The 23,164-nt window shown below is 39.6% G+C and overlaps 1 protein-coding gene across 10 annotated transcripts in view; it reads right to left on the bottom strand.

Moving 5' to 3' along the window:
* The window catches only part of FREM1 (FRAS1 related extracellular matrix 1), a 156,291-nt gene that overhangs the window by 89,579 nt on the left and 43,548 nt on the right, over nucleotides 1-23,164 (bottom strand). For all 10 annotated transcript variants that reach the window (XM_073228485.1, XM_073228492.1, XM_073228491.1 and 7 more), the window contains exons 3-10: nucleotides 21,213-21,307; nucleotides 18,819-19,120; nucleotides 17,297-17,493; nucleotides 11,916-12,239; nucleotides 9,396-9,504; nucleotides 6,516-6,647; nucleotides 4,138-4,482; nucleotides 3,383-3,525 (exon numbers count right to left, since the gene is read on the bottom strand). In XM_073228485.1, coding sequence (XP_073084586.1) covers nucleotides 3,383-3,525; nucleotides 4,138-4,482; nucleotides 6,516-6,647; nucleotides 9,396-9,504; nucleotides 11,916-12,239; nucleotides 17,297-17,493; nucleotides 18,819-19,120; nucleotides 21,213-21,307 — 1,647 coding nt within the window. The remainder of the gene's footprint in view (nucleotides 1-3,382; nucleotides 3,526-4,137; nucleotides 4,483-6,515; nucleotides 6,648-9,395; nucleotides 9,505-11,915; nucleotides 12,240-17,296; nucleotides 17,494-18,818; nucleotides 19,121-21,212; nucleotides 21,308-23,164) is intronic.

Raw genomic sequence — 23,164 nt, 5'->3', positions numbered from 1 at the left:
CTGTCTGAGCCTTTATCCTGTATCATCTTTTGAGATTATCTAGGGCTGCTTCTCACCCCCAGGAACTACTTTCATGTTAGTTTTGCCCACCCCACATGACCAATGCCCATGGCCTGGCACCTGCTCTCACATCTGGCCCTGCTTCCTGCTTGCTCCCACTTTCACCCAGGCCTTGTGGCATCTGCTTTCTTTCTTCCTCTGATTCTTAGTCCTCTTTCTGCTTCTCTCATCTGTCTTCATTTTTCTCTCTCCATTTTACTTTAACATTACTCCTCCTGGTTTAAGGTCTCTTAAGGCTTAAGCTCTAGAAAGCCCTCTATTGAGAAAGGCGAAGAAGAAAATATTTTTCAAAAGTAAATGGAGTGGGCGAGGCTTTACTTGATTCTAGTAGTCACAAGCAAGAGGAAAAGAAGGAAAGGGTTCTTGCTGATAGGTAGACTCCTCGATGTGTAGGGAGATCTCTCAGTAGGGGTACTCTGTTGGGAAGGATGAGAAGGGGTAAGGGTGTTCCTGTTTATGTAACTTCCTTTCTGCTTTAATTAAATTGTTTCTCACCTGAGGAGATCCTTGGTTTCTGCCTCTTGAAAGGAAGTGTTTTAACAATATGACCTCAGTAATCTTGTGCCTGAGTTTAATCTTTGGTGACTATGGAACCTTCTGATCACAAAAGTTCCCACCAAGTAATTATCTTATCTGGACCTTTACTTGAATAGCTTAAAGTTACAGAGTTTCTTGAACACTTTAAATACATTTTAATTTGTAGGACATGACTAGATACTTGTCTAAATTGAAAGTGCAATCATCAAACTGACTAGATGATCAGGTAAGTCCCTTAAACACTGGAGTTTCAGTGATGATACTGGGATTTAATAATACAAAAATACTCACCAGCACACATACACATAGTACTTGTTTTGTCATTATGCACACACTAATTCCTGGAAACTGAAGAATACAGCTTTATACTTATTACCTCCCCATCTCACTCCCTCCCCAAATGTTTTAGTCTTCCTATTTTAAACTTGTTTCAATAAGAATGGAAAGAACCAGAGTTCATCTGGGGACCAACCACAGTAGTTCTTGAAATTATACCCCAAGGCAGGTAGCAAGGTCTGAAGACACAGAGATAATTCAGGTTTCCTAGCATCAGTGAGCTCACAGCTGATCCTCTAGAACAAATAATGGCCTCACATTATAGTGATTTGATATCAAATCATATAAAAGGATCTTGTGTTGTTAGGGAATGGGGGCATGAAAAAAGGATCCTTGGAGTGGGTGATGTTAAGCTGAGAGTAGGTTCACAGTCTGGAGACTAAGGCTGCCACTAATCAGAAGAGAGAGAATTGGGGAAAAATGAATACTGATACATTTCTACTAAATACATTGCTGCTGCATCTGTTGGATTTTAAATGTTCTCAATTACAAGCATGTGGATCATCTCTTCCATTCTTAAGAGACCATATGAGGGATTCTGAGGATAATCTAGTCCCTTAAAGATGAAGGTTGGAACTAAAGCAATGGCAGTGGGGTGGGGAAGTAGAGATAAATGAGAGAAATTTAGCAAGCAGATTTAGGAAGACTTGCTGACTGGTTATGCAGATATTAGAGAGAGAAAGGGGTCAGGGATGACATCAGAGATTCTACTTGCAGTGGTCTTATCCAAGTTTTGGGGGAAATATTCTAAATGTCTTATGGCCATGGTGAGAGTTAAAAATGCTGGTGAGACATACTTGTAGAAATATCAGGTGGAGAGGTAGATACATAAGGTGAGCTGGAGAATATTTAGGAGCCAAAGAATAGGTGGTGCATGAAGTCAGAGCAAATTTCCCACTCTCTTTCAGCCCTTCTCTCAACATAGATTAACAAGATGCAAGCAGAGTAAAACATGATTATGACTTCTTACATAGAAACTGTCCTTCATAAGGAACACATAACTGGATCTATAGTTTAGTCTGAGTTATTTGCCAAGTTTTAGAAATAAGTCTGTTTCAATAAAGTTTTCATTAACATGGTTCTTATTACAGAGGGATCTAGCACCTATATTTGATCTATAAATGATATAAATAGAAATAAAATCTGATCAATAAAATATATAATAGCAGAAGAGAAAAAAAGAAATCCTGAGCTTTCTATTTTTAGAAAAGCATGTAGTCTGCTGAAAGTGATGCGGTATTCTAGTCAGAAACAAAGCTCAGTTTGAACAGATATAACAGAAGATTAGAAATAAATCCTATGAATAGTTGCCATTTTAGACTATCAGACTAACACCTCAAGCAAACATATCATCTAGAAATGGCATATAATATTGATGAAAAAGGGGGCTGTTATTTGTATAGGAGTTGATTTGTTACTCAATAAGCAGATGAATTGAGAATTTCTCCTTTTCCATTTCTACTTACTCCCCCCAGCTTCTGGGCTCTCTCACATTCCTCCTGATCACCCCTTTTGTTAGCTGCATTGTAGCAGATGACAAGTTCAGTCATGAGTGAGTGACTTTGACATTATGAGAAGACATCGTAGAACAAAACAGACACATACTTTAAGTAGTCTTCCAGGACTGATTCAAGACTTGCTAAGAACCCTATTTATATATGCTATCAAGCTAAGAAAATAGGCATCAAATTCCTAGCAAAAAGAACCATATATTCAAGGTCATCATTTACTGCCAGCTGTCTATTTTTCTACCCCTACCACCAACCATCCTGTCTTTGCAAGAAGTCTACCCTTTCATAGCTGTCCAGCCCCTACACTAACCCCATTTTCAGTAATTTCTAGATGAGAATGCCACCATAAACCTATTTCTGCATACTATGTATTTAAATGATATCCTTGAATGGTACTGAAACTTTTAGTTCTTCAAAGCAACAATAGTAGAGAATTTACCTACTATTTAATTTACCATGTGCCAGAAAGTTCTAAGTACTTTATATGTACTATCTCACCTTCACAATCACTCCATAAGGAAGTTGTATTATTACCTGGTTTAAGATGAGGAAACTAAGGCACAAGTTAACCAGTTAGTCGACGTCAAGGTGTCAAGGGTAGGAGAGAAACAGACAGTCTAACTCCAGACACCATACATAAATGTCAATGTTTTCTTGACTGTTATGAAGCTGGCACATTTTATGAGGTGCTTTGTATAAAAGGGTCCCATGGTTAAATAGCCTTGGAAATAATGCATACATGGAAATTTACAAAACTCATGAAAAAAGTAAATGATAAAGAAGTCACGTTATAAAAAAAATTGACTTAATTTTACTTAATCAATTGCTTTGCATATTTTGAAACTTGATACTGGTTTTCATGTAGTTTCTAATAACACCTCCCAGAACTGTGATCTGCAGATGAGACTTTGGGAAAGTGTTCAGAGGTGGCCTCTTACCTGTGGCACTGAGAGATTAGGAGGTTCATGGCTGTCCCACAGGACAAATTCAAAAGAATCTTCAAAGATTTCTCCACCAAAGTGACGATAGTAAATGATGCCATTAAACAGATCCTTCTGAAAGAAGCCAGGGACAGGATAGCCTATGGGGTCCACAAAATACCACATACTTTAGTGACAGTCTGCCACATCTGCCACATGTTGGGTTATATAAAAATATTGGGCTTATCTCCAAAGTCTTTTCTACCTAGTATGTGTATGTGTCCAAGGAATCTTCATTAAATGCTTTTATCAAAGTTTATAAATACTAAAGCAAAAAAATTTAAGTTACTATACCTGTCTTAAAATATGTAGAAAACTTAGCATTATAGAAATATTTTTAAGAAATAGTCTGAAGTTACACTAACTACTTGATTTCTATTTTGTTACTCCTAAGTACTTTAAGAAGTTATGAATTATTTGAACAAAATGTAAACAAATGTCACTCATGAAGTTACTTTATCATAGGCCAAACATCTCTCATCAAACTTATTTGTTTTATCACCTTGTTTGACAGACTTAATTTTTCATGATGCAATGGGTACCCTGAGACCCAGCTCTGAAACTTTCTAAATAAACAACCTTGGATAGATCAACTTCTCTAAGTCTCAGGCTTCCCATCTATAAAATGGGAATAATAATGGTATCTTAACTCATAAGCTTGTCTACCTTTGCATAAATTCTGACACAAACCATCTTAACTGCCCAGAACTTACCTATCAGTCCTGGCCCTGGTTTCTTCAAGATCTCACCAGCCTGAGGGGGTTTCGTGATGTTAAAGAAGATGTAGTCGTCCCCAGAGTCCATGTCTGAAGCTCTCAGCATCGAGCCCTGGATCAGGAGGGTCTGCCCCTCCTCCACCTCAATCACAACATTAGTTATGAGGAATGGGGGACTGTCATCTTTGGGCAAGATGTTGATGGGAAACTTATGGAGGATGCTGTGGTGCCCATCAAATATTCTGAAGGCTACAAAGTCTTTGGTGGAGTCACTGTCGTCGTGATGATAGCGAACAGCTCCATCCTGAAGGTCAGCCACAGTGAAGAGAAATCCTTTCCCCCCTGATGGAGAGAGCAGAGATGAAACTGGTGAAAGAGGGGTGCAGAGGCAGCTGCTGTCATGGAAGCAGCGCTAGAGGAGGGAGAGTGAAGGGAAGTGGCGCAGCTGACACCCTCTTCACCTAGAAGGACAGTGGACTGTTTAGTAGGCTCTGGGCCTCCACAAACCTGGTTTTGAATATTGGGCGTAACATTTATTGGCTATGCGGACTTGGGCAGGGCATTTAATTTATTTGAGTTTCATCTATAAAACAAGGGTAGTAATACCCACCTCCTATTCCCTAGTAAGGATGAGAGATCTTAAACAATAGCAAGGCTACAATAAATGTGAATTATTCTTCAACTCGTTGCCATCATCCTACATGGCAGCATCTCTCAGAGGAGAGGTCTAGAGCAACAGCATTAGCACCATCTGGATAGTCATCAGAAATGCAGGTTCCTGGGCCCTGCCCCGGACCTACTGAATCACAAGTTCTGAGGGTGGGGCCCAGCAATCTGTGTTTTGTCAAACCTTCCAGAAGAGTCTAATGTATGCTGAAGTTTGAGAATCACTGGTTTACCAGCTGTAAGCTGGAGTTCTCACATCAATTGGCCTGGGTTCAAATCCCAGATCTGCCACTTTCTAGGTTCATGACCTTAGACAAGTCAACTTCTCTAAAACTCAGGTTCCCCATTTGTAAGGTGGGAATACTAATGTCACCTCACATCATAAAGTTGACATAAGATAAAGTATGTAGAATGCTTTGCACAGTATCTGGCACAAAGTAAATACTTAATAGATATTAGTGCTATTTTCTACCTCCCCTGAGCCAGAACATCATTGCATCATGGACTACCATTCTCCACTTTATGTCTACAATATTAATAAACATTTCTTCACTCTGTATAAACTATTCTTGATGGCAGTTGCCCCAGTACTCCCCCTGTATGGTTGTATTAAAGACCTCACTGGAATAAATGATTAAACATTAGTATAATGGACACTATGAGTTACTTGCCCAATAGCCAACTTGTTCTCAGGACTAGAATCTTAGCTTTCTTTGGAATGGCAATATGACCATTTAAAAATACTCAGGTTCCAGAGTGCATTGCACCTGGGGTAGTATGTGACTTGGTAGGAGATATAAGTGGAAGTTATTGTAACAGATGCCTGGGAAAAGTTGTTACAGAGAGAAAACTAAATGACATAACTTTTTAACTGTCCCTTCTCTTTCTCCCTTCCTCTAACGCAGACCTGAAGCCTGAGGTCTGGGTGCCATCTTATTATCACTGGCAGAGCAGAAGAGAGCAGCTGGCATCATGGATATGTAATGCTACCTCTGAGCAACTTTCACATGAGGAAAGTAACTCTTGAATTTTTAAGTCACTGTAATTGGATTTCCCTAACATGCAGTTGAACATCTACCCTGATACTTAAGCAGACTTCCAACTGTCCTGGATTAGGCAAGATAACTTATCATGAATTTATCATTTCATATTTTATTTCAGAACTCCCTAATCACAAATGATGATAAATAGGAGCCCTCTTTAGGCTTATATTTAGACATACTAATCAGATAATTAAATTAAATCCTCTGAACATAAGGAATGGACTATATTATCATGATATGAATTTATTTTTAGCAGGGCCATTATCTTGTTATCTACTATCCTTATAATTACAAATCCATTTATTTTAAACTATGGTAACTGCCACTAATAATATAACAACATAATGATAAAGTGAAAAAAAAATTGGTTTTCCTATTTCTCAATATATTTCTCTGAAGTAGAGGAATGAGAGGGAAATACTTTGTCTTCCAGCTGGGATAATGTAGTCAGTTGAGGAGTATATTTAGGAATCCTAGATGGCATTTGAGACTTAAATAATGAGCTAAGTATGAACACTGTTCATAAAGGGTCACCCACTGATGTCAATGCCCTAACACAAAAGCCAATGGCTTCAAGATCTCCAGCTTTTGAAATTTTCTCCTAATTTGTTTTTGGAGAAAATAGTTCTTGGATTCTTTTCTAGGTTACATGGGTTGATCATTCACCTCTAAGTGTAAGCCGTCCATGCTGCAGGCCACCCACAGTGACTAGCTGGACAGCATTAATATCATCATTGTCAACAATCTGAAACTGTTCCCAAGTGATGGCCCGAGACTGCCCCTCCAGGAGATTCAGACCTACAAGAGAAAATAGAGAAGTGTCCTGGAAAGTTCAATGACATGCCAACATGCCTAATTTAAGACAAAATCAATGAATCTTCATTCACAAAACTAGCTGAAAATTGTATGCTCAAAAGCTTTTCATGAAACCAGATTTTAGCTTTTATTTTTTTATAACATTTTTACTTTTACTAGCAGTAACTCCAATCTGACAGCTGGTTCCTTATGATACATCCTTAAGAGGCATGACAGTATAAGAAAATAAATACTAAAGAAAGGGACAGATGTTATGTTCAAGGTGCTCTCTAGTTCAAAAATGTCCACAAGGAATTTTTCAAAGGCTACCTCCAGAAATTTTAAGTGGGCCAAAGAATCAGAGTGCTTTTACATATAATCTGTGAGTGTGATAGTAGCCACAGGACAGAGAATGTAAAGTGGTTAAATATGCAGATACAGAGCTACTGAGCTAGGGGAGTGTTTACTGGTGTTAGACAGGAAGTGTCTGACACTTTTCCAATGAGGGTTGAACTTTCGTCTAGAGTCTGATACGGAAGGAACTTTTACAACTAAAGGAGTTAAAATAAAACCTTCTCCTTGGACCCTGGATGCGGGGGGAAATCTGGGGAGGGTGAGGTCTGCTCAAGCAAGAAGAATACAGATTCTAGGCTGAACACTCAGAAACGGGAGCCGTAGCACCAACCATTCCCCTTATTCAGTAGAGCTGGGAGCCAACCGATTGCAGGGAATCTTGTTTTAAAGAAACAAATCGATAAAATTTAAAGACAATGTACTGGTGAAGCCTGGTGGTACCCCACTCCAATCTGCCTGGCTTCCTGGCCTCCCTGGCTGTGACCTGCTTTCCAGCTGAGGCAGCCCCGTGAGTGTTCCTCACAATCATAAAGCCCGGGCTGCTGCCACTGCCTCACCTTTTGACATAGCTGGTGACCTCAACAGCCCACTTGGGCAATGGCCTGGTTTCGGCATAAGCTCCCTTGTGACCGTGGCCACATCCCACACCATGGGTCCCAGGAAATTTGTGTGGCCCCTGCTGAGAGGAACCAGGAAACGCAACATGAACATGTAGGGAGTTAATATCCAGTGAGGCAAACTGAGGGGAAACAGGAGACAGGAAGGACCTGACAGTTAGATTGCTTACTTTTCTCCCACCCCAACTCAGACTCTCCCCCTGCACAGTGGTTCTATCTCCTCCCAGAGACATTAGCACTACTGAGCAATCAGTTGTATTTTCTCATTAAGCTGTAACCAGCTTATTCACACCACCTTTTTATTTGTCCCCTTCACTTCCCTTTTCCCCTTTCCCTGTTTCCAGTATAGGGTTAGTGTATGTGATCCGCCTCAGGGTTGTTTGCTAGCAAACCTGTGCTAAGACGTAGAGTATATAAGATAGACAAAGAAAGAAAAAAAGAGAGAGAAAGAAAGAGAGAAGGAGAAAGGAAGGGAGAAGGAGGGTGGGAAGCACACATAAAGGATCTTTGTGATGGGCAGTAAGGGTTTGAGAGCCAAGAGTACCTAGTGCCACACAGCTCAAAGCATCATGGGAGACAGCAGAAGGGCGAGCAAGAACACTAGAAGTACTTAACACCAAAATATTCATACTGGTTATATTTTCATGATGGAGTAATAAATGATTCTATTCATTTATTACTATTTCATTCATTTATGCATTATCATCCATTTATTACAATTTATCCTATTAATGTGCTTTCCAAGTTTCCAACAGTGAACATATATTAAGTTCATAATATGTAGAAATTCATTTTAAAAAGGATTCTGCTCTAGCCAAAACCAGATATGGAGCTCTCTTTAATAAGTCTGGGTTTCAAAGATCATACATACACATACAGATATTAAGTATCTCTGCTCAAGCAATAATGTACCTAAAATGTGATTATTACTAAACTTTCGGTTACTGATTTCTTCTTTTCTCTCATTATTCCTCAACAAATGTAAAGTAGGACATAGAGCCAGAATTAAAAATCAAGACTGCTGAATTGGTGTTCTCAATCTCTACTGAAACTCACGTGCTTACAAACACCTACATGTGCATGTGTCGATCCATTTGCCAGCACACACACACATACATACAGAAAAGGCAACTTGTTTAAGCTGCCACCTGAGGATTTAAATCAGACACAGAAATTTTCCCCTTAACAGAACCTACCACTGCTTTTAAGTATGTTGTGAATGTTACTGATGGGATTAGTGGAAAGGAAGAAATCTTCATTCACATCCAACATTTACATCTGATCTAAATATATACATTGCATTATAAGTCCATCTAGAAATGAAAGGCAGAGCAAAGCCCTCTTTTAAAACAAATAAGCTTTCATTTATTTACTGTAGTTCACATGCAACCTGACTTAAAAATAGGAATACAGATTACAGTCTACTCTTTCCTTCAATCTCTCGAAACAATTTGAGTTGGAGACCTTTTCTCTCTCAGTCCAACTACAGCTAATATCACAAATAGTCACTCTTTTGACTCATCAAATTGAAAGGTGTCCCTTTGGCTTATCTTCTGCAGAGGAAAGAACTGAGCTCCAGGACACAGGAATCCTGGATTTCAATTTTTCACCCTGTCCGTAGGTAAAACAAAACAAAACAACTATCGGATACTCTTCACCTGGCTGGGTTTCAGTTGCCTCATGTGTGAAATGGGAATAAAACCACCTTCCTTTCCCGACCCATATATTTTCTGATCTTCCTTTAGGGCTAGGTTGCTGGACACCCTATATTGAGCTTCACCTGTATTCCAGGATACACGCGGGGCATTTGTATCTGCTGTTCTGATGGAGATGTGGACTGTAATAGGTGCACTCCTTTCAAAGAAGAAGTCATATACCTCCACCTCCACCTGGAAGCAAACAGTTGCATATGAACCATATGTTGACAACCTATAGTTTTAAAATACCATTATTTCTGGGGTATGTATCACAGATGGAGGCAAAACAGTTTCAGGTTTCTGCTGTTGCCTGATCTCATTTTTGACAACCTCAGTTCACTTTTTTTCAGGGTCTAGATTTTGTACCTTAATTTATCAGGATTTTTAAATCTCACCCCACACCCCAAGAAAAGAATTTCCTATCCTGAATGGAATAAATATGGTGGAGAAATGTCTTCGTATTTGCTCAGGAGACTATGTGTCCAGCATCAGCCCACTTGGGCCTCTCTCAGTGGTACAGAGCCTGGAGCAGTGCTCTCAACTGGGGGTGATTTTATCCCATGTGGGGACATTTCAGAATACCTGGAGATATTTTTGGTCTGACAAATGGGTATACGTGTGTATGGGGCTGAGGGGGTGCTAATGGCATCTAGCGGATAAAGGTCAGGGATGCTACTAAATTCTACCATGCACACGACTGCCTCCACAATTATCCAGCCCAAAATGTTAATGGTGCAGCTTATAAAAGACCCTGAACCACAGGCATGTATCCCACTAGACATATTTTTATATATCAAGACTTTATGTGCTCCCATCAAATCCATAACTAATAAGTGGGGCTGTAAGTTTTGAGCCTTATTACATGCTATGTATATATTTCACAAGGTATTGACAGAGAAGGATGTGTATAATACAGAAATGGAAGGTACACTGCCTATTTTTGAAGTATGTGTGGTACACTTGAGAAGAGAAAATTATAAGACAGCAAGATATCAACAAATACTATATAACAAAAGAAACAAACCCAATGGTGCCAAAGTAACAGACTAAAAATGAAACTATACTGAGGTGGGGATGTCTTTTTGGAGGTGTAATGTAAATATTTATTAGGTTGAGCCATACAAAATTGTGTTATGTTCTCACTTAAGGGAATTTATTCTCAAATAAACATAATGCCTAATAAAGTGAGTTGGATTTTCATGCCTGAAAGAACAGACTGCCCTGGAGCTACAGCCCAGGGGAGGCTCTGCTCCCGGGCGCACCACCCAACTTGGAGGAATAAACCAAGTTCTACAGAGGCCCAGGACTTCTGGCCCACGTAATCTGAAAAGCACAAAATTGCTGAGAAAAATGAGAGTTACCTTCTAACAACAACAACAAAAATCACACATTTGGACAGGTTCTGCTTTAAGGTTGCATTATTCAATGCCAGAAAATACACACACTTCACAGCCAGAGCAGTGGCACTTTCTTTGTGAACTCCAGGTAAAACCAGATGTTTAATGGGAAATGACTTCATCATGTGGAAGGAACGGGAAGCAAAAGCAAGAAAGCAAAAAGCAGCTGCCACCGATGATTATGAGGTGAAGGAAACAAAATCAAAGGGGAAAGCACGGCATTTATAGTCTGAGTCTTTTTGTCTACCCTTGCAGCTAAATGCAGAAAATGCCTAAATTAGATGGAGGACAATTTGCTAACACCAGGGACACTCATTTTCCTTAATAAACCTAAACTCAAGTCTGCATCAATCTGCTCATTTAAACTTTCCATCCTCTTTCAATCAACTTGCTGGTAGGTCTGTAAGTTTGTGCAGGGTTATTATGTGCAAGTGTGTAGCCAGCTGTTCTTCACTCTCATCCTATACAAAAGAGGAGGAAAGAGGCTGAAACAGCAGAAGGTATTTAGATTAGATATAAAGAGGACTTTCCTGATGAAAAGTGTTGGATAGTGAAATTAGTCATCCAATAAGATTATGAAATCTCCTATCCTGAGTCAGTATTATCAATAAAAATTAAGGATCCCAATAAGAAAACTCTCCTAAATAAAAAAGAAAAAGAATTTATTCAAGAAAGAATTGTAAACAAAGTCGTCTCTAACATTAATGGTCTATGCAATGCAGGAAGGCTGTCGAGGGCACCAGAGCTCTGAAACTGGTGAACCTTGGGCCAAATGGGGCCCTAAGAAATATTTTGTAGCTGGCACAATATGTATTACAATATTTAATATGGTTTTTACATTTAAAAATGGAAACATTTTTACAAAATAAAATAATAATGGATTTCCAACTTTTCTTGACAAACAAGAGCTATAGCAACATTGGGTCCGACTGTATTTGCAGAGGGTCCGACTGGAGCTGAGTTGCAGCAGCTTCCTAAATCCTAAATCAGCTCTTCCTTCAGTTCCCTGCAGTCTCGCCCCAGGCAGTCTTGCTCACTTGCACCACTTCCCTGACTCCTCTAGGCCCTGTGCTTGCCTTCTGGCTTACAGGGTTTGATTCTCTTTTGAGGCACTGAATGTACAGACTAACCCGAAGGCAAAGGGAGAGGCCTCTTGAGTAACTCTGTGAATACCAAATGGGCTAGAAGCTTCATCTCTCTTCTTACCTCAAATTGTCTCCTCTCAGAATGGCTGCTGTTGGGTGGCTGATAGGCAATCTGCATGTCACTTAGGTCTCTCCAGGTGAATGAGGAGACTGGTCTGGTGTGATCCCACAGGTGCGTCACATAGCCCTGGCGTGGGGCTTTAGTAATGTTGAATACCAGTAAGGGTTTGGGGGTCTCATCCTCTTCACAGTCCAGAACCGCTGTTGTTAAAGAGGTCAGGATGAACTGATCCACTTCCAGAATATACATGGCCATGAATGCAGCCCTTGGAGTCTGATTAGGAATGCCTGCTCTGATACGCACAGGCAACCATGCATACTCTGACTGTTGAAAGAGAGAGAAAGTGTGAAGGGGGAGTGAGTGTGAAAGCAGCGACAGCATACAGGGTCAGTTTGATCTTTAACCCTAAGAGTGCAGTAGCGCAGTTTGAAAAAGACATACGCACCCCTATGTTTATCACAGCACTATTTACAATTGCCAAGAATTGGAAGCAACCTAAGTGTCCATCAGTAGATGAATGGACAAAGAAGATGTGGTACATATACATAATGGAATATTATTCAGCCATAAGAAGAAAACAAATCCTACCCTTTGCAACAACATGGATGGAGCTAGAGGGTATTATGCTCAGTGAAATAAGCCAGGCAGAAAAAGATGAGTATCAGATGATTTCACTCATTTGCGGAGTATAAGAACAAAGAAAAAACTGAAGGAACAAAACAGCAGCAGACTCACAGAAACCAAGAATGGACTAACAGTTACCAAAGGGAAAGGGTCTGGGGATGATGGGTGGGAAAGGAGGGGTAAGGGGAAAAAGGGGCATTATGATTAGCACACATAATGTAGCGGGTGGGTGCATAGGGAAGTCAGTATAGCACAGAGAAGACAAGTAGTGACTCTATAGCATCTTACTACGCTGATGGACAGTGACTGTAATGGGGAATGTGGTGGGGACTTGATAATGGAGGGAATCTAGTAACCCCAATGTTGCTCATGTAATTGTATATTAATGACACTGAAATGAAAAAAACTTAAAAAAAATATATATATATATATATATGATCTTTAATCCAAGGCCACAGCCTAAAAGTTGTGTCCAGCAGTGGTCTGGCAGGCACCTGGATGCAGAGTAGAATCATGTGGACAGTTTTTAACACATTCTGATGCCCAAGGCCCATCTCCAGAAATTCTGATTTATTGTTCCAAGGAGGAGGCCTGAAAACTGGTATTTTTAAAGCTCTCTGGTGAATCTAACACACAGCCAGGGTTGAGAGGGGCACCGATTTAGGCATTGGGATGAATGGTGCCTTAGGTTCTATCCCCAGCATTTACAATTTGTGTAACTTTAGACAAGTTATTTACTCCTAAATCTTGTTTTCCCCTATTTTTAAAGTGGGAGTACTGGCTCATAAGCATCAAGTGAGGATTAAATGCAATAGCCAAAGCAAAGCACTTGGCAGTGTGCGGCACACACCACCACGCTCCTCCAGCCACCCTGCCCATTTCCAGGCATGTGGCTTTAAAGCGGCAAAAGCAGAATGAAGGAAAATGTCTCTATAACTCGGTACATATGCAACTGAAAGATGGTGGCTCAGTTGTCTAGTTAGTTTAAATGCTGGGTCTCCGGGTAAGGAGCAGATCATTGGTGCTGTGAGCGACCACTCAGGCCAGGAATGCATCTCCTCAGAGGAGGGGGCCAGGAGCAGGAGGCCCCACTGGCAGGGTCTCCAGAGAACCATGAAACTGCATCTTGGGGTCTGAGGCTTCAAGAAGTGCTGCAGAAGGAATCCCATAGCAGGAGACACTGATCATCACAGGATCTGATGTTTCCCATTTTGAGAGAACCAGGCTTAATGACCAGAGACACGTTTGTCCAATACTGCTGAACACTGGATATTGGCTAGAAGCTGTAATCTGTATGTAACAGAATGTTAAAAATGGCATTCTTGGCTCAGTCTCAACTGAAGTTCCAATAGAAGAGATACCAGATTTCAAAATAATGTGAGAGAATTACTACAGGCAGAAGTTACAAAGAAATTACAGTTCCAGACTCTAGAACCTTCTCACCCACTGTAAGAATCTGAAAGGGTTGAGAGATAAGAGAAAGAGATTCATTTGGAAAGAAGAGTGCTTTCTTGTGCTGAGTCCCCCCTCAACCCCAACACCACACACCCCACAAAGAGGAAGAGTGAGGCAGTGCTATACCCCTTGTCTCAGGGGTCAGCAGAGAAGTTTCCCTGAAAATAGCCTTAAAATGTGTCTTCTACAGGTGGGGCACACAGAGGGCTGATGCTGGGCTCATACCCAGGGAAGCTCAGAGGCCAGAAGCAGAGGGTAATGGCGGCTGTGCTGGGATCAGCCTGGAGCCCTTATTTGCAGCAGGAAGGAATACATGAGTGGTCCTGGATATGGGCCGAGTGGCACAGAGGGTCGGTTTGTGATCATCCTGGACCCTCGCCTTTAGGCTGCATCTGAGAGAATCCCAGCAGCCAGAGCTGGAGGTGGAAATCCCATCCCAGGAGCTGTGGGAGGAATTGCAAGAGGTCTCTCAGGCTAGAAACACATCCTCCTGAGATGAGAGATCTGCTGTGAGAGACCTCCACGGGGTGGCATTTCCACAGGAATCGTGGCGCTGCCCCAGAGACAAGGCAACAGCTTGAAACATCTGCCAGACTCAGATCATGAAGTCGCATTCCATTGGTTCCTGATCAAATCAGACCTCTCTCTCCATCATTCCCCACAAATCACCCACCCCTTAACCTGGAAGTTCAGAAACCAGCCAGCAAAGCCTGGAAGAGACAAGCATAGCAGAGAAACAGAGAAGACAGTCAAACCTGACCCTCACTGGCGCATGGTTCTGAAAACAGATGAGTGGTGTGCTGAGACACCCCAGGGTTCAGAGTCTCTATTCTTCAAGTGCTCTTGAGAATAATTATTTAAGATAATTAATAATTATTTAAGATTCATAATTGGAAAACTCAAGAATGGGGAAATGACTGTATAAAAAGGACTGGTGCCAAACCATAAGACCAATTAAGCCTCACGCTAAGCCTAAATACGTTGCTTCAACAAAATGGATTTTTCAATTACTTGAAATAAAAGAGAGGCGATGTAAGAAATAATAAGATATAACAACCCTATGCTAGAACTACACTGCAGATAGTATAAACAAATTCTGGAAGTTGGGCAACTGCCAGGAGAAAGGATACATAGGATCAATCCTCACTGTACATAGGAAGAATCCAAGGGACCTCATTTCATATTTTTGACTTTAATATTAAAAATATAAGTTAAATGATTTTTTAAAATATAGAACTAAATCCTAGTAAAACATAGTATGAGATAAAGGGTTTTCTAATAAGTAAGAAAAAGGCAAAGAAAATATAACCTAATTTGCAAGACAAACTTTTTTTAGCAAGAAAGCATAAGACAAGATGATAGGGTAAAAACATACATGTCCATTACTACAAAAATACAGCTTATATTCCCTTGTTCAAGACAAATATTCTGAAATTAAGTATCCAATTCCATGTGCCTTATAGGAGAGGCATTTAAAATAAAATTACATATGAAGATTAAAGTAAAAAGATGATCCAAAGTTATCGTGTAAGGGAAAAAAGCAGTAGGACCGTATTCACTTCAAAGAAAGATGAATTCAAGGCAAAAAGCATTAAGAAGGACAAGACAGGAAGTTGATATTGATAAAGTATACAAGACAAAGATTCTTATAAGCATCATTATATTTAATATTATTCTGACAAACAAGTGAGAAGTAGAGAAAAAGTAAGAGGAATAATTACTGAAAAAGAAAGGACAAAATTATCATCATTAGTGAGACATGTAATTACAGCCTTTAGAAGCCCAAAGAACTGAAAAATTCTTAGAATAATTGAATTCAAGAAAGAAGCCAGATAAAAGAAAATTAGAGCAAAAAATAGCTTTCCTATTTTTCGTCAGTAACCAATGAGAAGACGAAATGGAGGGAAAAGTGTCTATTCACAACAAGTTCACAAAAACAAATGGCCTAGCCCTGGACTTCCTGAGTGTGTTCAGCTTCCATGAAGAAATGCAAACTCGACAGAAACCTATTGGAGAACATTCGCCTAGATGAAGTGAAATCTCATTTCTGGAAGAGAAAACTCAATGTGGTAAATGCTCTAACATTCTACTTATTTCCAAAATAATCTGTACTTTTAATCTATTCCTGATAAAAATACTTAGGAGGGTTTTTTCTTTTTAACTGATATAATTTATTTATCTGGAACTAAGAATAGATGAAAATGGGTAAGAAAATTTTGAAGACGACTCGCCTGTAAAATACCAAAGTGTATTACAGACCTTTCATTTTCAGAAGGATACAGTACTGGCACAGGAATAAGTTGGCAAATCTAAGGGACAAAAGGGCTAGCCTTGCAATGGTAAACATAATATCTTACTACATAATAGAAGAATGATCAGAAATCAATGGGAAACTCTATGACCCTGTTTTATCAGTTCCTTATCATTCTTTGTCTTATCAATTTCTTGGGGATTAATGTTCACTATTTGAGTCTCTTAAGAGAAATCCTAGGGAGAAGACAGATTTTGAAAGATGGAGGTATTTCACAAATGTACTCCTAGACCATCTTCCATCAGCATAAATTTGAGCTGTTTCAGTTGGTGCACAGTTGCCCCACCCACCCACAGAACCAAATATAGAGCACATGAATGGGGAGCATAGCATGTTAAATATTTCATATAAATAGATTTTAAATGAAGTCATTTTCTCTATCATTTCAACTTGAAGGGATCAAGAAGAGGAAAGGGCAGGAGAATTTACAAGAGATTGAAAGACGGGGGGCCTCTGGGGGCCTGACTCCTTGAAGACCCCATTCTCTACCTCAAAGGAAGAGTGAAAAAAATACAATCTGCTACAACCATAGAAACGAGGCTGAAGCTTCCTTTCCCCCTGATCTCCCATGGCCTTGCATAGTGGGTGTGTGGAACCCCTGATTTCGTCTAACAGGTGAAAAGAGGTCCTAATAAAGAAGAGGAAAATGAAGCATCAAACAAAAGATGTTACAAAAGATTAAAAGACCAGATGAAGAATATGGAAGGAAAGAGAAGGGTAGCATGTAACTGGCCCCAGTCCTTCTCAAGTTACCTTAGAGAGGGCAGAGCTAGAAGAGAAGAGAAACTATACTGAATCACATACTAAAGCTACTGTTGGAAGCACTTATTGGCAGAACAAACAACTGCAGTTGTAATGAGCCACTGGGCGGGTCCACCCACCAGAGCAAGGGGACCCTCCGTGGCACGGGAGCCAGCATGAGCACCTCCGTGGAGCCAGCTGTCTTGCTGCGGATCAGTTGGGGGCCTAGATACACATCCCCAAACTCTACCTTGTATACGATTTTACTCCTGCTATCTGTGAGGTCTAGCTGGATGGAGATATAATCAAGGTCGGGAGAAGGGGGATCCATATGTTGATAGCGAAGCCCCATCAGCAGGAACTCCTCACAGCTCACTGTGACACTTCCTATTTTCTTCAGTCCCAGGGTACAGCTTCCACCTGGACACTTCAGTTCTGCTCGCAGTTCTAGAATGCACAGCATTGACTTAAGATAGTCACCTGAGCACAATGACTGCACAATTTAAAAGCCAATCCTCCCTCCCATGGGTACTTATTCCCTCTCACTTCCCCAAGAATATTCATAGGTACCCTTAATCATTCACTGAGTGGGGTGTCATTTTTGTAAAAGGCTGTACTTTCCCTTCCTGAAAAGAACAGTTGACCAGTTGTCTCATGAGATCCTGTCTCACCAAAAGTTACACTAAGAGGAGAAATAATAAAATACATTTTCTATTGCTTGAATATCTCTGACAAATAGGCCGATGACTCATTATTAGCCCTGCATGGTCTAGCTCTGGTCTTCCTTCTCAGCATTCACTTTCTTCTCAGCATCCACTTCCTTGACTCCCTCACACAGTCTCTACTAGACTGTTCTACTCACTGAATTTCTCTCCCTGTTGTGCTTGCCACACACTCAAGTCCTGTCTGCCTTTCCAGGTCCACTTAATGGTTTTACTAAACCTTCCTTTAAACATTCTCTGATTGCCTGAACCAACCTGCTCTCTCCCACTGAAACCTGTAGCTGTCTCTCTAATAGTCTCCATGTCTCTGCCTAACTGCATTTTTCATTCTTACAGGGTATAAGATACACATAGGACACTTATTTTTTGAGGGGAATTTTGTGCATTTCCCTGAGGTACAAAATGGTATTCTGCTTTTTAACCAGATGGTTGTGAACACTAAATGAGGTAACTTAAGCACAAGCACGTTTTTAGCTGTAAATTGCTGCCCAAATTCAACCATGACTATAATTATCCCTTGTATTTCTTGGTCTTCCCATAGTGCCTAGAACACTGTCATGCATGTAGGAGGTACCCAAAATATACTGATTAAATAAATAACAGAAGGAACATTATCCATTAACTCTTTCTGATTTAAACCATGGCTACTGCCCACCAGCTCTGCCTCAAGCCTGTTGATAATCTAATACTACCTAATAAATACACTGACTACTCTTATTACCACTGCCATTGCTACTTTTAATAGTAACAGCTGATAATTCTTGAGCCATTGCCACATGCTCCATCCCTACATGACCCCACGGAGAAGCTACTACCCTTGCTCACTTTACAGAGGCCTAGACAGTTTAAGTAACTTGCCTAAAATAACACAGGAAATAAAGAGCAGAACAGTTTTCAAATCCAGATCTTTCTGATTACAAAGTTCATACCCTTCACCACTAACCTACACTTTTTAACCAGCTACAAATCAGATTAAGTAAAACTTTTTGTCATAGTGGCAGATGACCATGCATTGCTATTTTTGTCAGTTTTAGTATGAAAACATCATACGAGATTCAGGAAAAAAACTGTGTGGCTGATCTCCACGAGGTTCCTCTGGCCGTGGCTCCACCAGCACCATCTGACCGTGGGCTGGCAGCTGAGTTCCCACAGGGTCCAGCCTGACTGTACATTCCAAGCTTGATGTCCTCTCATAATCAAACCTGAGCAGGTTCTTATCAATGGCTTGGGACAGACCGTAGAATTCAGACACCTCTAGCACATTGTCACTCATATGGATGATGTTACAGTCTGGTTCCAGGAGATAGACCCGTAGGATAAAGGTTTCCATGAGGGTGTCTGTTTCAGTAAATCTGAAGAGAACAGAGCAAAGGCAATATTTATCAGTGCTCAGGTACGTCCGATGCCTGTGGATTTGTTTGGAAGCTTTCACAAAATTTGTCTGTAAGTTAGAGTTTGGATTTTGTTTTATCCTCTACTCCCAGTCTCTGTTCTTTGCCCTTCTCCTTATCTTGGGATCAACTCCTTTTTCTGCCATTCTCCTCTCCACTGATCCTTCTTTCAACACCTTCTGTTAAACCTGTCATGTACACTGATGTTTAAAGACTGATGTGAGCTCAGAGTCTTACTTCTGGCATATATGTAATTTAAGAGTATCAAGCTTGTGTAACTTATGGGCTGAGTTTTAATTCAGGGGTGAAGGGCTGAGAAGTTCCTGAAGCACCAAGACCTTTTGGCTCTTCAGAAAACCATTAGAAAACCATTATAGGCTTTGTTAATCCCATTTTATAGACAAGGAAGCTGAGGCATGGAGAGGTCAGGTGGCTTACCAAAGGGACTGGAGAGAAGGTAAGAGAGGAATAAACAAGTTCTCTGATTTTCTACCTCCAACTCCTCTGACTATTCTAAAGGAGAAAAACAGCTCCTCTAACTCTGCCCTCCACGTGTGCTCCTCCACCCCCTCCACTCCTTAGAAACTCAAGAAAGAAATGGGAAAGTCAGAATTATCAGCTGTCCAATCCTTCCAGGTAGGCTCTCTGAAAATAGTTTTATTTTAACTTCAGTCTTATAAAGACTAAACAGGCCTGTGTGCTGATTATATAGCTTTCAAAGGAATCCTCAGATGCTATATCATTTTCTGAACATGGCATTTTGTTCATGCCTCTCTTTTAGCACTTGACATTCTGCTTCACAATTATCTCCCCACATTTTGCATCAGACTATGGCATTTCCTATGCCTCACATAGGGCTTTGATCTATGCAGGTGATCAAAAGTGTTTATAGAATGATTCATTGTTTCAATGTCTTCTACAAGACTCTTTTGCATTAGTCTAGTGCTTAAGGGAAATTCACAGTGAAGTATTTTAGCTAAATATTCATAAGAGCAATAAAATCAAGTAAACTATCTAAAGGCCTACTCTACCTGCACTGAATTGTCAATTGCTTCTATGAAGTGAGCAATACCATAACCACGAGTTTAATTCTTAAATTAACTTTTATTGAGATATAATTCATATACCATAACATTCACCTTCCTGAGGTATACAGCTCAGTGGTTTTCAATATATTCACAAAGTTGTGCAACCATCACAACTGCCTGATTCCAGAACATATTTATCACCCCAAAAAGAAATCCATATGCATTAGCAGTCACTGCCCATTGACCCTTCCCCCAGCAACCACTAATCTATTTTCTGTGTTTATGGATTTGCCTTTCCTGAACATTGCATATAAATGAAATCATACAATATGTGACTTGCTGTATCTGGCTTCTTTCACTTAGCATAATGGTTTCAAGGTTCTTCCAGGTCATAGCATTTATAAGTGAGTCATGCCTTTTGATGGCTAAACAATATTCCATTGTATGGATATACCACATTTATGCATTCATGGGTTATTTCCTTTTTTTTTTTTTTGCTATTTTTAAATAATGAACATTTGTGTACAGGTATTTTATTTCTTTTAGTGTATATCTAAGAGTAGAACTGCTAGGTCATATGGCCATTCATAATTGATTTTTAAAACACTTTTATTATTTAATATGTTTAAAAATAGAAGCTACTGTACTGCTTATAACTAAGAAGATGATAATCAAAAAGAAGAATTTCATTCTGTTTTGGAATATATTTCCCTCTTAATTCTCATTAAGAATTTGTAGTTTGTGACTTCCACTTCCCATCATAAGTGGGGGATTGGATCATCAGAGATACCTGCATAAGAACTCTAATGGGAAACAGGATAAAGCTAAAAATTTGCCCCAGAAAAGCCTCAAAGAAGATGGTACAAATAAAGATAATTGAAAGTCAGCTACAATTCTTGCCTCACCCATTAGGTCTCTATTTTCAACTGATTACTTTCTTGTTTGGGATCTACTAACTTCCTCATGATATCTGCCTACAGAAAAGGCCCTAAGAAGTGCATGGAATGGTTATCTGTGCTGCTTACCTGTAAAGTCTAAGCTTCACTCTGTCTTCATCAAGAATTGGGCAACCATTGTGAATATACTTTACTTCATTGGGAAGGAAATGGCAGTCAAAGACCTAGTACACATGGAGAAATGAATAAATATCTGTGAGAAAATTGGTACAAGATATTTTATTTTTCCAGCAGTAGAGTACCACCTAGAGAAATCATGGTCTGTTAGTGTTGTGTGTATGTGCATGCATGTTTTAACCACTACCATCTCCACCCTGTCCAATGCCCAATCACAATTCTGCTTACATAGCTGTGTCTTGTTTTCAATATCTAAATTATGAAAATCCAAGCAGATCAAGCTTACAGTCTCTAGCACATTTAAAATATGGTTCCATTTATCAAAATGTTGCATGTTCACATCCTTCAGGGGTTCACAGCAATTGAGTTAGAGAGGTCCACTTGCGTGTTATGCATGAACACACTCTATTAGTTTTATATATATTTTTTCTTCTCCTTTACTTCATTTTCCATATTGTGTTTTTATATTCAAAAATGAAGCCACTGACTATAGACACTATTGTGGTTGATCAGAGCCAAATATCAACCTCAATTGTTCCTCATATACCTGCAAGACTGCTTTTATTAGTTATGTAATAGCAAAAATGGTTGATGAGACAAACAGCAATCTAGAAGTGACTTCCTCTATTCAAATAAAATTATAATTAACTGTATCACCTCATTCAGAACTATTAAGGAAATTGCTTGTGGTTGTATTAAAAGAATTTTCTCTTTTGGCCACACCTTGACCCTCATTGTGCCCACTCTGACTTGGTAGAGTTCTAAGAAATAGCCTTAAGGTATTCACACATCATCACTGTTAAATTCATGACACTTAACTTTACCGTCTTACAGTCTCAAACATTTATAGACAACATAATCCTCTCTGAGAAGACTTTATCTCTGATACAAATTATCTTCTTTTCCCACAGACATCATGGGTTCCTCTTTTTAATTGACAATAAGGAAGAAGATAAAGGAAAGACCTTCCTCATATCATTGACAAATAGTCACGGCAATAAAAAGACAATCTGCTTTGTTAAAAAGAAACATCTGTTTTATGTTTCATAATATGTTTCCTTTTATAAAAGGCGACAACCATAATTGTCCATAAATTTACTAACTAAAACAAAGGAGAGCTAAATCCTTTTCTAATTACTGTCTAGCTTTGGTTTTTTTCCACTTCAACTGCTTTTCAATTACAATTTATAATTAAATTGTCACACATTCTTCACTCGTTACTCACTTTAATGACAGCAAACTGGTTCAAACTAGAAATATTTTCTTACTGCTGTATTTCCTATTCAAAAGAGCAAGCTCAGTTCTAGCATGGGGTGCTTTTCCACCCAGGAAATTCCTAGGTTTGGGACAGGTGTTAGAAGTCCAGTGTGTGAGGAAGTCTTGTCCTCAAACATGAGGAAAACACATTGCCATCGACCTTATCTAATTGACTATATCAAGAGGGTTATCCAAACAGAAGGTACTGGTGTGCGCCAACTGAAATCCCTTTCCAAATATCCAAAAGGAGAATGAACCTGTTGGTTCTAAGACAAACTTCAGTAATGAAATGACAACACTAATTGAACAGATGTTAAACAAAACATTTTCTGTGCAAATCAAATAAAACTGTTCATTACACAGCAGGGTGTTGTTAATACAGTCATCCTGCTAGAAATGGGTTCACATAAGCCGTGCTTTCAACTTACTTACTAGTAAGCACTATTAAAGAATAATGTTTAGGCTCTGTGTGTGTGTGTCTGTCTGTGTGTATGTGCATGTGCACACTTGGCTATGCTAACTTCAAAAACTTCATAAGAAATATATCCCTAGGTGTGCATCAGCCTGGATTAAAATCAAGCACACATTCTGAAAAAGCAGACTTGACTTAGGAATCGTTTTCATTGAAATCATCATAATAAAAAAGC

This window comes from Manis javanica, chromosome 2, assembly GCF_040802235.1.
Source record: "Manis javanica isolate MJ-LG chromosome 2, MJ_LKY, whole genome shotgun sequence".
Taxonomy (NCBI): domain Eukaryota; kingdom Metazoa; phylum Chordata; class Mammalia; order Pholidota; family Manidae; genus Manis; species Manis javanica.
Note: the sequence above shows the minus strand (reverse complement) of the source record. Positions and strands in the feature narration are given on the sequence as shown.